Source organism: Ammospiza nelsoni, chromosome 18 (assembly GCF_027579445.1).
Source record: "Ammospiza nelsoni isolate bAmmNel1 chromosome 18, bAmmNel1.pri, whole genome shotgun sequence".
In the NCBI taxonomy this organism is placed as follows: domain Eukaryota; kingdom Metazoa; phylum Chordata; class Aves; order Passeriformes; family Passerellidae; genus Ammospiza; species Ammospiza nelsoni.
In genome coordinates, this window is record NC_080650.1 from 11,066,988 (window position 1) to 11,082,930 (window position 15,943).

The following is a 15,943-nucleotide window of genomic DNA, read 5'->3' on the forward strand; positions in this document are numbered from 1 at the left end:
GTGTGTCAAGGCCCTCTTTACTGTGGGCTTGGAGTCAATGTCCTGCCTCTGTCTGTGGACTGTGATACAAAGCAGCCCATGGTGTCACATCCTCAGCATTGGAGTGCTGGGCTGCACTGTGAGGCACATCCAAGGGCTCTGTGCTGCTTTCCTGCAAAGCTATAAATCTTTCCTCTGAAGATTTCATTGAGAAATAGGATTCCTGCTGCATGGCAGCATGAGTTGGCAGTTCAGGAAGGAGAATAGTCACAGCTGTGGGATATCAGCTAAACCAGGCTGATTGTTTCTCCTCGATAAGTTTGGTGCCAGCTGGGGACACAGGAAAAGACAGATTTAACACTTCAAAGCAGAAAGCAATAGATCTTCTTTTCATTTAATTCAGCTTCCTGGGGAATCAACTGTAGAAAGAAGATGCTGGTTGCTCAGTGCCACAGTTCCCTGCTCTTTCTGCACATCTTGGTGGCACTGTGCTGTCCCCAAGCCTCTGCCTCAGGACACTCCGGGCTGGCAGCAGCTGAGGGGAAGGCCCAGAGCAGCCCCTGCAGTGCCACAGCTCCTGCTCTGCCTCCTGGGCTGGCACCACCACCCTGCTCTGCCTCCTGGGCTGCCCCTGCAGTGCCACAGCTCCTGCTCTGCCTCCTGGGATGTCAGCTCCCTGCTTTGCCTCCTGGCCTTGCATCTCTGCCACTTCTTCATCTCCTGGCAGGCTCTTTGCTTCATTTGTAACCCCAAATGCTCAGAACTGCAGCAGAATTGCTGCTCTTCAGTAGAGTTGGTGCTATTCAGCATAATCCCTTCAGGGTCCTTTGCATAGGCCAGATCTAATCAATACTTCAGGAATACCAGTGCAAACCTTAACACAGTGATAGAGTATTTTAAAGACCATGGAATTAATTGTATTTAATGAACGATGAAGATTTGTATATATTAAAGTAATTGTATGTTTTGAAGGATTTGGTGTCCACAAAGTGATGGGATTTTTATATAATGTGATGGAAGACAGAGAAACTTCATTTGGTGTCTAGGTTTTGCCTCTGGGTAATAGTAATGGATGAAAAACAAACAAGGAAGATGTCACTGAGGATTGCCCAGATCCCTCTTTGTCATTCTTTGCTACAAAAATACAGTGAAATTATAAAGCTATTTGGATAAAGACAAAGAACTGAAGTGATTTCCTGGCAGTGTGGGCAGCCTTTGGATGACCTCCTGGGTAATCAGGCATCATTGCATGACTTTGCTCCTCAGAAGCACAGAGTTGTGAAAATCTAACACAGTTTCTCAGGGATATTCACTGTATGTCCTCAGCAACCTGATTCATTCTGGTCTGAAGGTGGGTGTTGTGGAGGGAAGAGCTCAAATATTTACAAAAAGTTTGACAGCTACTGTTGATTCCTGTAATTTTGTAGAATTTCAAAGAAAAATTGCCTTCTATTGTGAACAGTTGATAAAATGGTAATGTTTATCTAACATTAAATGCCAGCTCAGGTTGGTAGCTATTGCATTCATGATTTTAAGGAAGAAAATGACTTTCCTTCAGTTTTCAGGGGAGCTCTGTCCATGAGCTATTGCTGGGGACACTCAGCTAAAAGCAGTAGCTTGCACTGTTCTGGGCATTGTCATGCTCCAGAGGTGGGAACTGTGAGCACACCCTTTCCCCAGTGTTTGATTATACATTTGAAAAATGTCTGGTTACTGGTGAGACTCCAAATAAATCTCTGGCTCACAGCACAAAGTACCTGCATGGCTTGTACAGCACAACACAGCTCTGTTCCAGGGGATCTGGAGACATCCCTGTCAGGTAAGACACATGGTTAAAGCTTTTTTAGTGGACTTTAGATATACAGAATTATTTTAATAAAATAAAATACAATATGCACTTAGTAGTACTGTTAGCAAATTGTAACACTGCTGTAAAGAACACACACTAAACAAAATCTTCCATTTTAGGAAATACTACATAGTTCTTAGGAAAAGTCCTGAAAAGGGGTAATCACTGGTCGTTTAATTTGTCTGTATCACCCACAAAAATGTATCCAAGTATCTCACAAATGTTTAGTATTGATGATGATGAGGACACCCTGTTCTTAGAACTCAGAATTTGGGTTTATTCCTATTCCATTACTGCAAATCTCATGCACTGCAATGCCAGGGGAGGACATGTCTGGGACTCTGTTTGGAATCAGTCTGCAGTAGCCATGGTGGTTTCAAGCAGACTGTCTGGCCATGCTGAACTAGGCCATGGCACAGGGCTGAGCTCCTCAGGTGCAGGTGCTTGTGGTGATGGGGGCCCAGAGCAGGGGGATTGCCAGGGGACTCAGCTCCCTGACCTGCCTTAACTGGCAAAACCAGGAGTGTTCCTGTAAAAGCCAACACAAAAATGAGGAGCAAAGCTAAACAATCAAGCCAGTACTGGCAGTCATTGTATCTAAAGGGCACTTGAGCTCACTGGTTTGAAGTGTGCAGCCAGAGGAGCTTAGAGCTGACATTTCTGGGGACAGAGAGCACAGAAAGGCCCGGGCACAGGCTGTGGAGTCACAGCAAAGCTGCTCTCAGGAAAGCTGCTGGGTGCTTGAATTGTTTTAGTGGTCTCATGTGCCAGCTGCAGGTGTCTGTGCCCTGCAGAGAACCCACAGAGAGGGAAGGGAGCAGCAATCAGAGACCTTCCCTGGTGCTGAAATGAGAACCTGTAGTCCCAGATTCAGTAACAGCAGGCAATACCCTGCTGAAAGAGATGGGAAATGTAAAAACCCCTGGCTTTTTTTGGTGATTCATGGCATTTTCTCATGGAGTGTGTGTTGTAGGCCTGTGCTGGAGAACCTAAAGGACAGAAAAACTTCACTCATTCCAATTTCCACTGGTTGTTTTAATGCAAGACAGTGTAAGCAGTGCATCAAGTTATCATCCTTATTATTAATAAAAGAGGTTGCCTTTTTTGTGCCTCCTGAAGAATATTCCTTCTTGCCCTCTACCATGGGCAGCTGTGAGAAAGAATAATTCCTCTGGAGCTGCTGAGCCCACCCTGCCCTGACCTGGCACAGCTGAGGCCAGAGCAGCTGTGCCTGCCTGGATCAGACCCTCCCCTCCTTTTCTGAAGGTACCTGGAAGAGCTTCAAGCTGAGGTGAGAGTTTCTTGTCACTCTGTGCACATTTTTGTTTACAGTATTGGAGCCTATAACTTTAAAAACATAGTTTAGAAGCAAGGTATGCTAAAACAAATCATTAAAATGGTTTTATTCATTCAAATTGCAAACTGTCTTGCAAAAAAAGAAATCCTGTGCTTTGGGCATATTAGCTTTGTGTGTAGCTGTCTCTTCCCTTCTGGGTTAATGCCATTAGCCAAATGTGATTTTCCCAGACTATTTTGTCCTTTGACACATTTCTCACTATGATTTTTATATTTTTTAATAGAAATGGTAGTAGTGAGAAACAAATTTACTCCCTGCTTTGAAACATGAAAAGATGGAATTAAAAGCTGCCATTTTCCAGAGCAGGACAGGATGATTTCCACCCCTTGGCCTTCTGAAGGAGTATAGGGACAGTGGAAATGAGTCTGTAGCTGCAAGAACAAAGAGCCACAACATTCTTAACCTTCTGGAAACTGTTAGAAAAAATTCAATGTGACCTCTGCCTGGGTGGGACACAAGAGTCCACAGGGAAGTCCTGTCTCCCATGGATGCAGCTGTCTTGTGTTCTGGTGCTCTGAGGACTGCTGGGCAATGGTTTGAAAGCTCAATCTGTGTAGAGTGTAAGTGCATTAATTCCAGTATTGACCTGGGACCATATTAATTATATCTGGGCCTTAATAATTGTTGGCTTCAAGCTAAAAAGGCAAATTGATTTCATTGATGTTAAAAATTTGCCTTGGTGCTAAAGGCAGAGACTTGCTGTACACACAGCATTTCCTTTGAAAGGATGAGTTTAACTGGGGTGTGGGGTGCCAATCCTGAGATGTTCATTTAAGTATTTGTAATGTGTATGAAGCAATTCCAAAAGACCTTCAGTATTTTTGTGACCAAGTCTGTGGTAGCTTTATTATGGAGTATTCCTGACTGCAAGCTCAGTCCAGGGAAATTGTTCATCAACTGTTCTTTGGTCCAGCCAATTGTTTTACTGACACCTACAGTGCTAATTAATTCCCAGCCTCATGAAATGGGGACTCTTGTCTCTCATCCCAAAGCAGGGAATCAGCCCTCAGCACAGCCTGTGACTTTGGATTATTATATCTGCAACCAACTTTTTGTCAATAATGCAGCTTTGTAAGTAGAAAACCCCAATTAACAGTGGCTGTCCATACACAGACTTTAAATCTTGGCATTTGCAGAGGCAGCACATGGTCAGTACAGCCCAAGGGAATTCCTGTTGTGTTTGTAGTGTGATGGTTTCATGTTGTCAGGTGTAACAGGGCCAAAGAATTGCTGAGACAAAAGCTGACATGTGGGAGGGCCCCAGTAGTGTCCATATCTCAGAGTTCACCTGAGGCTTTGTTCCATTTCTGAGCTGTGTGTGTGAGATGAGAGCACTGATCCATGGAGAGGCTTTTTTGGGAACAGTTTATATTGTCTTTAAAGCATTGATCAGGCAGATACTTGGAACACACTACTTAAGGTCCAAATCAATTTCTTCTGGCCAGAGCAGTTCAGTGTGGATGGTCTTATTTCTCTATCTGAACAAGCTAATTATTTTGGGAATTCACTGAATTATCAGTGAATACCTGAATTATCAGGGAAGGCTGTGACAAGGCTGGACCTGGGTTAAAATGATGATTGTTACCAGGTTTTCCTGCAGTTCTGTAGGAGCAGCTGAGCCTGCACTGTGCTGCTCCAGTCTTTTAGCATGTTATTAAAGCTGCCTGGCCTCTCTTATTGAGTTGGATGCACTCTGGCACCAATATGTATCATGTACGAGTGCCTTATGTGTATAAAAGGCAGAGTTCCTCCAAGATCCTGCCTGGAGGGAATGAATCCAACTGACTCAATACTTTAAATCACATCTTTATAAGAGAGGAAATTCACCCTTTGGTTACATTATGGAAGAGAAGCATTTTAACTGTAATCACTCCTACAGGAAGAGTTTATCCTGTGTGTAAGGGTAATGCAGTTTGCAGTGTGACCGTGGGTTTGAATGGAAAAGCAGCCCTGACAAATAACCCCTTTTACAGACCTGATGCAGCTGCTTTGTAGCTACAATTCTGGACAGAAAACTCCCATGTGAGAACAAAACCCAAGTGAAAACAAATGAGACTTGCTGTGAAGCTGTCCCAGCCACCCTGTCACATCTTCCTTGGTGGCTGAGAATGGCCAGGGCTGTCCTGCTCATTTGTGTTATTTCTTTGCCCAGGCCTCCCGTTGAAGCCTCTTAAATTACACTCTTGTAATTGCAGACAGAAATTTGCAACATGTCAGTAGTGACCACCATTGAACTCCGAGTGAGTAAAATGCTACTGAAACTTCCCACCACTTCCATTGCCTTCAGCTCAAACCCTGAGGTGCTTTTGTTCCCTGTTCCAAGCAATTCCAATTAGGGACCAGAGCCCTCTCCTGTTGGAGAGGCCCCAGCACAGCTTTACCAAGGCTTTAACCTGGTAAAGGCTTTCTGACTTTGCTCTTAATCCCACGTTCAACAAATGTTTGCAGCAAAATTCATGTGAATTCCTGTTGTTAGATCAATTTGTCAGTATGGACAAATTGCTGGAGGGGTTAATTGTGAATCTTTCTAATATAATTAATTATTGATTAGTGTTTGATAGGTTGAGGTTTAAAAAAGAAAAGGAGAGAACATTATGAAGAAAACAAAAAGAGTTGGTGCCTTGTATCATAGGAAAATCTTGGTAATTTGGGCAATAACTCCTAGTGGAGAATTCCATACTTCCTAACTTTTCTTCTCCATTTTTCTGCTTGTGACCTGCAATATAGATGTGAAGCTGTAGCCAAATAACTTTTCAGGAGAAATTGAGCCAGAGTAAGTAAGGAAGAGAGCTCTGGGGTGCTGAAGGTCTCATGTAATCGCGTACCTTTACAGCCAGACAACAACAGAGGGCAATAGATCTCTAGAAAAGATCGCGGCTGCAGAAGGGTTTCCAGTCGATCACGGTGATGGCGATTTCGGCAGCTCTTTGCACGGCCTCGCTGGGATCATCCAGACACCGCTGGAAGGTGTCCCTGTGCTCCAGCAGCGTCTTGCGGCCCTCCGGCAGCTCAGCCAGCAGGGTGAGGGCTTTGATTGCATTCAAACGCGCTTTGCTGGTTTCCTCAGCAACCAGCGTCAGTAAAGGTGGAATGGCTGCAGCACCCATGGCTGAGGATCTCCCTGGAGGGAAAAAAAGTGGCTTTGAAATGTGTAATGACATCTAATCATCATCCTCTTGGACTGACACGTTCCATTCCCTGCCTGGCTGCAGCTCTGAACATCTGAACAGCCCTGGAGGTGCAGTGCACAGAGGCAGAACATGCTCTTCTTTCAGAGACCAAGGTTGGCTCCCAGCTGTTTATTTTTAAGGAAAAAGATCTTTCATGGTTAACTTTATCTGCCTTGTACATTAGTATTTCATTTGCAACAAATTATCCAAAAATACATGAGGCACTAAATGATAGAATATGTTTTGGAGGGGGGTGAGGAGTGGAATTTGTTAGATGCCCTTAAGAACATCCTCCAGTCTTTCATTTCTAAAACACTTCAAAGACCGAGATCCACTCCTGAGTTGTCTTTGGAAGCCCGAGGAAGGTTTGCAGAGGAGGACTGGAACACAACTGCTGTTATTGAGTCTTTTACGTCTAATTACTCATTCATCACACTGGAAATTTAGCAGTTAGTATTTTCTGTGTCATGTAAGTTACTTGGGAGAGCTACAGACCTTATTAATATTCATTGCTCTCCCAGCTGTGAGAGAGGAGCTGCCTCTAATCCCAGAGTGTTTCCAGAGAGCAGCGCTCCTGTGCTGAGCACTGTGATTGAGCACAGCTCCAGTTTTCTGGATCTCTGTGTGGTCTGGACTGGAGTGGAAAATGTTCCCCCTCTGGAGGGAAATGATGCAGGTGAGGTAGATAAATAACTTCTTGACCTACTTAGGGGAATGAAATGTGAAATATCCTGTCCCCACCAGGCACTGTGACGAAGCAGCAACAGTGCTAAAGTCAGTGGTAAAGAAATGTCCCAGTCCTAATTTCTTGACGAGCATCAACACTGTCAGAAACTGAGGACTTGGGGAGTGTGAGAGAGCAAATGTTTTGTTACTTTAGTTGCCCCAGAATTGGATTTCCAGGAGGTACCCCAACAGAATTGCCTCTGTGTCTCACCCTGAGGTGTAACAAGAGCGAACATCAGCGCTCCCGCTGAGTTCACTTGGACTGCGGGCTGCGCGTCCTCCAGCAGGCTCAGCAGCACAGGAATCACCTCTTCCTCAAACACGGCGATTTTCCCCTCGGCATGGGAGCTGCGCAGAGAGGATGGGTAAAGCGAGTGAGCCCCTGAGCTGTGCCTGCTGCCCCTGCAGCCCCTGGGCCTCTGGGCACGCCTGGAGCCGCAGCCCGGTGCCACCAGCAGTGCCACAGCCCCTGTGCCCCCTGGAGGGACTGTCCTGCCCCCGGGCACCGAGGGGTGCCTGTGCCTGCTGGACCCACCTGCGGACACGGGCCTGAGGACACCACACCCACCTGCCTGCACGGGCTTCACTATATTCTAGGGTATTTTTGGGTGATACCTGGATTTTTTAAAAAGCTTTCTATGGTACACGGGACACTGATGGGCAGCTGCATGTAACAGAGTGTAGGATTAAAGGTATTGCTGGTCCTAAGTGTAACAGAGTTACAAACTTGGCTGGTGAAGCCTCTAGAGATTTAAAACCCTGCTAAATCACAGGGCTAAAATGAATTCTTCTCCCAGATCACCTTTCTCTCTTTCTTTCCAGCCTCTCTAATGAGAAGAATATTTAATGTGGCCCAGCCATTGCAGGGACCTAGAACATAGCTCAGGTCCATATTTCAGTTGTATGTTGCTTTCTTTCTGTGGCTCATGTTAATGATACTCTTTTCCTCTCATACCTCTATTATAGGACATGAGGAAATCTGTAGTGCCAGTTGATATGTAAACTACATCAACTGCAGACCTTTTTAAATTAGACATTTGTTGAACACTTATATTTTCTGATTGCAGTACAGTGGACTTAAGTTATTCCTTCAATCCATTCTCTGATACACAAATTTAATATAAAGATTGCTTTTTCTGATCCATCACTGAGGTATGTGGCAGCCTGTGGCAGAAAACTATTTCTGTCTTCAATCCTAGTGAAAGTTTCCAAGGACCTCTAATTTTCTGAGAGAGAGCACTTTTCAAAAAACATAAGGGAGATTCTCCCTACCTCCATAGTGGTCAGAGTTCTGTTTCTACAAGATTTTTCATGTAAGATTTTTTTTCCTAGCAGTGCTGTTCCAGGAAAAAAAATCCCGATTCCACTGCCAATACTGAAAACAAACAGAAGGAGAAGGAATGACTGATGAGCATCTGCTTTCTTCAGTGATTTATGGCAGTTAGGAATTCTTTAAGCCCCATGTGTCCTATTTTGTTTTACCCATGTGTGCATTCAGGCTGATAGTGCTTTACATGTGAAATGTGGCAGCTTCAGTGTGTAGTGGAGCACAGCTGTAAATGAATGGCATTTATTTACTGCTGGAATTAGTTCTGAATTTACTCCTGAATTTATTCCTGAAAGAATTAGTTCTTTCTTGGACTTAAGCATTAGAGATGTTTCTTTACCTGATTTCTAAGAGGACCCAGGCTGCTTTGCTCCTGATGGCTGAGTAGGGGTGTGAGAGCTTTTCCTTCAGCACAGGGACAGCACCAGCTGCCAGGGCTTCAGAAACCTCCACACGGAGGCAGTTGGAGAGGGTACCCAGGATCAGCTCCTGGATCTCATCCAACTCTGTCTCCAACTTCAGGACCAGTGGGGGAATCAAACCAGCCTGCAGGACACCACCAGCCCCTGCAGAGGGACAGGAAGGGACATGGGTGAGAGCTGAGTGCAGCTACTATTGCTACCTGCACCTGGAATTGCTTCAGAGGATCAAAACACACGTGGGAACTCATTTCCTTACCCAGAAGTGGAATTGAGAGATGGAAAGTACTCCAACATCCCTTGTTTATAAATGTATCTCAGCATTGCTTCTTTGGGAAGCTTCCCCAAAACTCCTCTAAAGAAATCAATACCAGGTAATAACCAACATGACAATTGCTTTGATGTTCCCAGTTTCTCTGTGATATTTCTCCCAAAATTATCCTTGCAAGGAAAAGATAGGAAATATATATCAATTACAAAGTGACCTCCTATGCAGCCTGTCTAACTGTTCTCAACATGAGCAGATGCCAAGACAGACAGAGATGTTGGCCTTTAGAGCTCGTTCTTTTATTCTCATGGTGGTTTCTGGTGGGGGGAAGTCAAGATTCTGGGAACTGTCTGCTTCCTCACACATTTCTTTGTAGTAGTTCTGTCAAGGCAAAAATTTAAATTCTGAACTTTCCAGCAGTCAGTACTCTTGCACTGGCTCCTAAAATATAACATCAAAGGTAGAGAGATCATAATTTGCCCAGCAAGTGATGCCTTTGCTATGAGCAAGAGTCTGATTTGTACCATTTCTCACCCTTTACTAAGTCAACACTCACCAGCAATGCCAGGGGAAAGCAGAATGTACTGTCCACGAGTAACTATGTGAAAACAAAATTCTCCAGCTTGTCTTGTTGCTAAGACTGATTCTTTGGTTGCTATGAGAAATGTGGCTCCTTTCAAAGTGATTCATATGTGGTTAGATAAGGAAGTTTTGTGGATAAGAGTCATCAAGGTATTTTCAAATGGATCTTCACAGCAGAGACAAGTGGGAAAGACATTTTCATGACCCTTGGTAGTGCATAAGAAAAATCCCTCACCTTGATAATTGGGTGAAAAACAGGATTCTAATCTAGAGGTTATTCTGTTGTACATATTTCTGAGACTTTGCTAATACTGAACAACTTCTTATGGTACTGACTCATTAGGATCCACGTTACAATGCCAAGGCCAAGAAATGCCTTGGGGTGATATTACAGCTTTACTACCTGTGCTGCATTTGGAGGTCAGTTTCTGTGAGAATTCAAATAAATAAGGCAAACCAGTTCCAAGACAATACACACTGAAGGCTAACAACATTTTACAAACAAGGATTTCTCTTTGTGCCAGAAAGGCAAAGCAGGAAAAGAAAGTGAAATAATGTTCTTTGAAGCTGTGGCTCTGTGTGTCACTGCACAGGGGAGTTGCTGCTTTCACTGTGAAAAAAACCCAGCCAACCCTATATTGTTCCCTGGAGGAACAAAAGAAACTTATCAAAGAGTAACTCCAGCCCATTGATTCTGTTCCTGCAGAAGGATGTGATAAAGGACACCTGCACTATGGCTCTGCAGAGGACTCTGGTGGAGGGCCCCTGGGAAGGAGCCCCAGCTCATCCATGACCAGCACCACCCCCCTGGACAAGGATTGCTGGGGTTTGGGTTGCACATTGTAGGTACAGAAAGGTTTTGGCAGGTTAGAAATATGGCTGGGAAATTCTCCATGCCTTATAGAATGCCAGGCAGTAGGGAACCCACTAGTGAACTGCTCCCAAGGAAGCAGACTAAAGCACTTAAATCATATCCAGAATTCCTTCAGCCACACTTCCCAACAGTCTTTTGAAATGGCCTATGAAATACAAGATTTTTCAAATGCAATTTTTAAAACTCCTCCCGAAGTTTTTCATGAAAACAAACTGTATGGCCTGAATGCATGGAATTGGGATCCCCAGACTGCTCACAGTCACTATATGCACTTCTAAATTCTGGGTGGAAATCAGTACAGAGTGTCAGTTTGGGAGGTACAGTTTCAGAGGAAGAGCAGTAAATCAGCTGTGACAGCCTCAGGCTCACACTGCCTGTCACAAGCACCTGTGTGTAGCTTTGACTCACATGGATCCCAGTGCTCCTTGGGGCAGTCCATAAGCAAATCCTTTTGCACAGTGCAGACACACTCTGGTTTGAGCCCAGAGAAACCACTGCTTGATTTAACCTAACTCCATCTGTCTGTAACAACTGCTGCTGTAGCATTCCCTCTGCCTCCCTTGTGCTGGGAGATGTGCTTGGCTCTTTCCTGTTTTTTGTGCTTGCTTTCAATACTTACTAGCCATTTTTAACTCACCATGTCAAGTTTCATTTTCACTTTGCTGGAATTCCCTCTTTTTCAGGACTTCCTTGCTAAGTTCTCTCAACCAACATTCATGTTTCACTTCTTTCTGTCTGAGTGTTTCAATTATCTTTAATGTATTCCACCAATACATTCATGCAGCCAGGGCTGCTTTCACTTGCCCTTGGTTTTATTCCTTCCAGTTAATGTTTATTGACCTTCTTTGCCTCAGTCATCCCTCATTCATTGCACTTCATGTCTTCTTTGGGTGCTGGCCTTGCTGTGGCACTGCAGTTTTGGGTGTGAAACCCAGCAAAGCCACTTTGTGTCACTTTGTGTCTGTGTCCATAAGCTGCTAAGGTACAGTGTTGTCTACAACAGCTTTGATTTTGTACAGCCATTAACCAATATTTATTCTGGGGCTACTGATCTCATTTTGTCTGAGCACTTGGGATGTTCTAATGTTTTTTTTTTTTTAATTGATTTTGTTTTACCAGGCTGGGTTTCTGTACCAGGAGCTTTCTTGTCTACTGTTTTTGTCAAGTGGTCTGAGCTCAAATGCTGTCGTGCTATGAGAGGGAGCTTCCCAGATATAAATATAGAAATAAAGATAAATTGTTTGACCTTGTCAAAAGTCTCAGTGTGGTGAAGAGAAAGAGGGTGGAGAGGAAAGGCCATCATCAACAACAAAAAGAGACTACCTAACACTGGGACTGAAATTTCCACGTGGAAATTTGTCATGATTTTCCCAGGGGAACCACAGGTTGAAAGGTCGAGGGAGGGAAAAGGGAGGAGGCAAAATCAGTGGCAAGTTGTCTGGGATCACTTGTAAAGGAGAGAGGTCTCAGATCCTTGGATCTTAGAGGGTGAGCAATAGGAGGGGAAGGTAAGCTGGGGTTTGGATAGTCCTGTACTGAAAAATACAGTGGCATCCTCAGGATATTGACTTTTTCATTAAAACACTGCCCTTTCAAAGGGGTTTGTCTGTTGCAGAGAGTGTTCTAGATACCCTGGGCCCAGTGAAGTAGCTGGGGAAAATGTTTTCAAAATGCAAATAGTTGCATTTGCAGCTGCATAGTTAACGTCATTATTGATCTGTTTTTCTGAGAACTTGTAATCTTCCCTTGGGCTGCTTTTTATCTGAGCACTCATCTCTTCCTTCTCATAACTGTCTGGCCACTCTCATCCTCCCTTTCCTGATTTTTTTTCAAACAGGCCCAAAGAGGAGTTGCCATTTATTCAGTTCTCTCAGTATGGCTGCAGGGCATGTAAACAAGTTCAATTTAGTAGAAGATGAAGGAGTTATTTACAGTACATAAGAACGGTGTTTTGTTTTGGTTTTCAATTACATAAATCCAATCATATTGCAAATCCTTTTCCTTGAAAATGTTGGTTTTCAACTCAAAATGGTCTGGTCTGAAGCATGTGCCTCATACATGGCCACAAAGTGATGATTGGTGTAATAGAACACAGAAAAATAATAGGGAAACACAGATTCTTTGTTGGCACCTTGGAGGTGTCTCTGCCATGGTCACACAAGGATTTGAAATGCTCAGTACAGGAATTGTGCTTAGGAAGGGGCACAGAGGAAAAGCAAAGCAGAGGCAGGGGAAGGGAATCTGCTGCCTGGCACCACAGGCAGCTGGCACAGCCCTGGGGGAGCTGGGACAGCCTGGGGGAGCTGGGACAGCTCTGGGGGAGCTGGCACTGCCCTGGGGAGCTGGTACTGCCCTGGGGGAGCTGGCACTGCCCTGGGGGAGCTGGCACTGCCCTGGGGGAGCTGGCATGGCCCTGGAGAGCTGGCACAGCCCTGGGGGAGCTGGCACTGCCCTGGAGAGCTGGCACTGCCCTGGGGGAGCTGGCATGGCCCTGGGGGAGCTGGGACAGCCTGGGGGAGCTGGCACTGCCCTGGGGAGCTGGCACTGCCCTGGGGGAGCTGGCATGGCCCTGGGGGAGCTGGGACAGCCTGGGGGAGCTGGCACTGCCCTGGGGAGCTGGCACTGCCCTGGGGGAGCTGGCACTGCCCTGGGGAGCTGGGACAGCCTGGAGAGCTGGCACTGCCCTGGGGAGCTGGCACTGCCCTGGGGGAGCTGGGACAGCTCTGGGGGAGCTGGCATGGCCCTGGGGAGCTGGGACAGCCCTGGGGGAGCTGGGACAGCCTGGGGGAGCCACTGGCTGAGGAGCCAAGTGATCCTGCCTAAACTCCCAGAGCAGCAGCTCTCTTGCTTCCCTGCAATGGTTAATCAGCATTTCAGAGGCAAGAAAGGGTTTGCTACCCTTGTGAGTGCCCCCATACATGACAGACACTGGCTAACAGTGCTGGGTGATGCCTCCTTGGTGCCAAGAGTGACACTGTGAGTGACAGCTGAGCACAGGGGGTGCTGCCCCTGCACACCTTCCTTAATGACTCCTTGCTCACTACTGTTTAAATGGAAAAAATATAATTTATTCTGGGAAAATCTCTGAGTCACCTGTCACAAGAGCACAGTTTATGAACCTTGTAGTAGCTTATTTAATGCATTTTGATTCTCAGTGCTCCCAGCATTGTGGCTGTGTCGGGGAGCAGAGTGAATATAAAACTGGAAATGCTCTAAACCTGGGCTGAACTTTCTGGTGAGCTTGGAGCAGGAGGCAGACCACATTCCATGAGTTACAGCTCACCTGCTAGAACAGCTTCACCAAGATTCCTACCTGAAGAGGATAATTCTCTTGACCTCTTTGAAAATCAGAATATTTTGCTCTTCTTTGCAAGAATAGTTCTCTGTCTGTCCATGACAATTGAACAGGAACAAACAGCAGAGTCCCAAAGGAGGGCTGTGCCCACAGACAGAGGCCACCTCTCATCTGCAAGGACTGAGGGCTGGGAAGTCTCTGTTTATGTCAACTGAAGAGCCACTGGGATATTAAGAGAACTGAGGAAAACACTGCAGAGGTTGGATCAGACTAGAAATAGTAAACAGTTCTGGATCAAACCATTTCAAATGGAGGCATTGGCTGGAGGCATTTATCTCAGGAGAGCCCTGGGGATTCACCAGGTACAAAATCACAACCTCAACTGTAGTGTCTGCCAGATCTTCATTAAAAATACAAGAGCATTATAAAACTCTATAAGCTTTATAAAACCATGATGTGATCTGCTTTTGAAGCCAATGAGAATTTTTCCAATACTCAGGATTTTGGGATGCTGTCTGAATTAAAGATATCACAGAAATTAAGGTTATAAAAATATTAAAAAGTCAGCAGTACCCTGCAGGAGCACATAATGTGGCTGCCTCTGGGGATGATTTAAAAACCCAAAATGTTTCCAGCATTAACAAGGAACAGGAAAGATTGGTCTGATAAACAAGAGGCTCCTAAGCCTCAGTAAAGAATGAAAGAGATTCCTGCATATCTTGTTTTTGTTTTTAGAAACTTTGTTTGGACTGTGTGCAATTGTAATATCAAAGCACCACTGAAAAAAATTAACATAGAAACTACATCTGATATATCTGCATTATCTCCTCTGGTGTAATTTAGAAATCCAAGAAACAGGTTACTTAAAAAAAAAATTGTCATTTTGATAGTAATTAAGACTACCTGTGACCACCTGCTTGAAAGGAGTGTGTTTAATTATTTAAATAATTCATGGCCAATGAAAAGAGGAATAATATCTAAACAATTAAAAAATTTTAGAACAGAATGTATTCTATCATATCTCTAAAAACTCTGAGAATGAATTAGATAGAATAGACTTGTGTTTCACATAGAAATTATCCAAAATGAGAAATAAACCCTGTGCTCTGCTTTTGTACAAGAACTAGGTACAGCCCAAGATCAATAACTGACCAAGACCAGACCCCTCATTCTGACTGAGGGCAGTGTCAGATCCTTCAGTGGGAAATCCCCCAAAACAAAGATGGAAATAATGAAATGTGTTCTCTGTTGTGACAGTGCATAATCCAGAACTGTGGATTGCTGCTCATTCATGTGCAATCTGAAGGCAGTCTCCACAATGAAAGCAACTTTTCCTTCTTTTACTGAAACTACATTGACTTGTTATATACAAGAAAGCAAACAATCAAAATGAAGGGGAAATAATTTTTTCCTAGCTCAAGTTGTTGATAGTCTGCCTGTAAATTACAGGATAAGCTGTGCTATCTTTTGCAGGGGTTTTATTTAGCCCTTTGGAACTCCAGGTGCTTGCACCTCCCTTTTAAGTAAATTTCTATATTTCCTAAATTTGTAACTTCATCTATAGACACCCTCACAGTCATCCTCGGTATCCAAATGTGTGAATGTACACAAACAGCATTCATATCACTGATCTTCCATGCAGATTGATCACACAAATTGGAAAATTGCTTGGTTTTTATTTTTCTGACAAAATATAATTTTTTACAAAATAATAAAAATAAAAGAAAAAATTAAAAAAATTCACCCAGAGGGTTGGAGGTTTTTTCCTTGCTCTTTTAGATGAAGAAGGAAATGTCACCCTGAAATTTATTAATTTCCTCTACAGGGAAGACTTTGCCAAAATACATGGAGGAAGGAAAACAATTTGACATGGGCGCTAGTCCTGCCAAAGTCCTCAGATCAATAAGTGTAGAGAAAATTAAAGCCTTAGGATAACTACTCCCAAAAAGCTGAGCCCCAGCCACTGAGGCTATCCCAATTCTGATTTTCCAAGTGAGAATTTGTCCTTGTTTTGTGCTGCTCAGTGATGGGCATGTGCAGCTCTGAGATGAGTTTGAGAGGGAGCAGTGCAGCCTTTAACCATAACAGACTCTTGAA

General features: G+C 44.3%; 1 protein-coding gene across 1 annotated transcript in view; it reads right to left on the bottom strand.

The window, feature by feature from the left end:
• Window positions 1-6,046: 6,046 nt before the first annotated feature.
• Window positions 6,047-15,943, bottom strand: part of RSPH14 (radial spoke head 14 homolog) — a 71,858-nt gene continuing 61,961 nt past the window's right edge. Inside the window, exons 4-6 of the mRNA XM_059485233.1 lie at window positions 8,749-8,974; window positions 7,293-7,429; window positions 6,047-6,306 (exon numbers count right to left, since the gene is read on the bottom strand). Of these exons, the coding sequence (XP_059341216.1) occupies window positions 6,047-6,306; window positions 7,293-7,429; window positions 8,749-8,974 (623 nt within the window). The remainder of the gene's footprint in view (window positions 6,307-7,292; window positions 7,430-8,748; window positions 8,975-15,943) is intronic.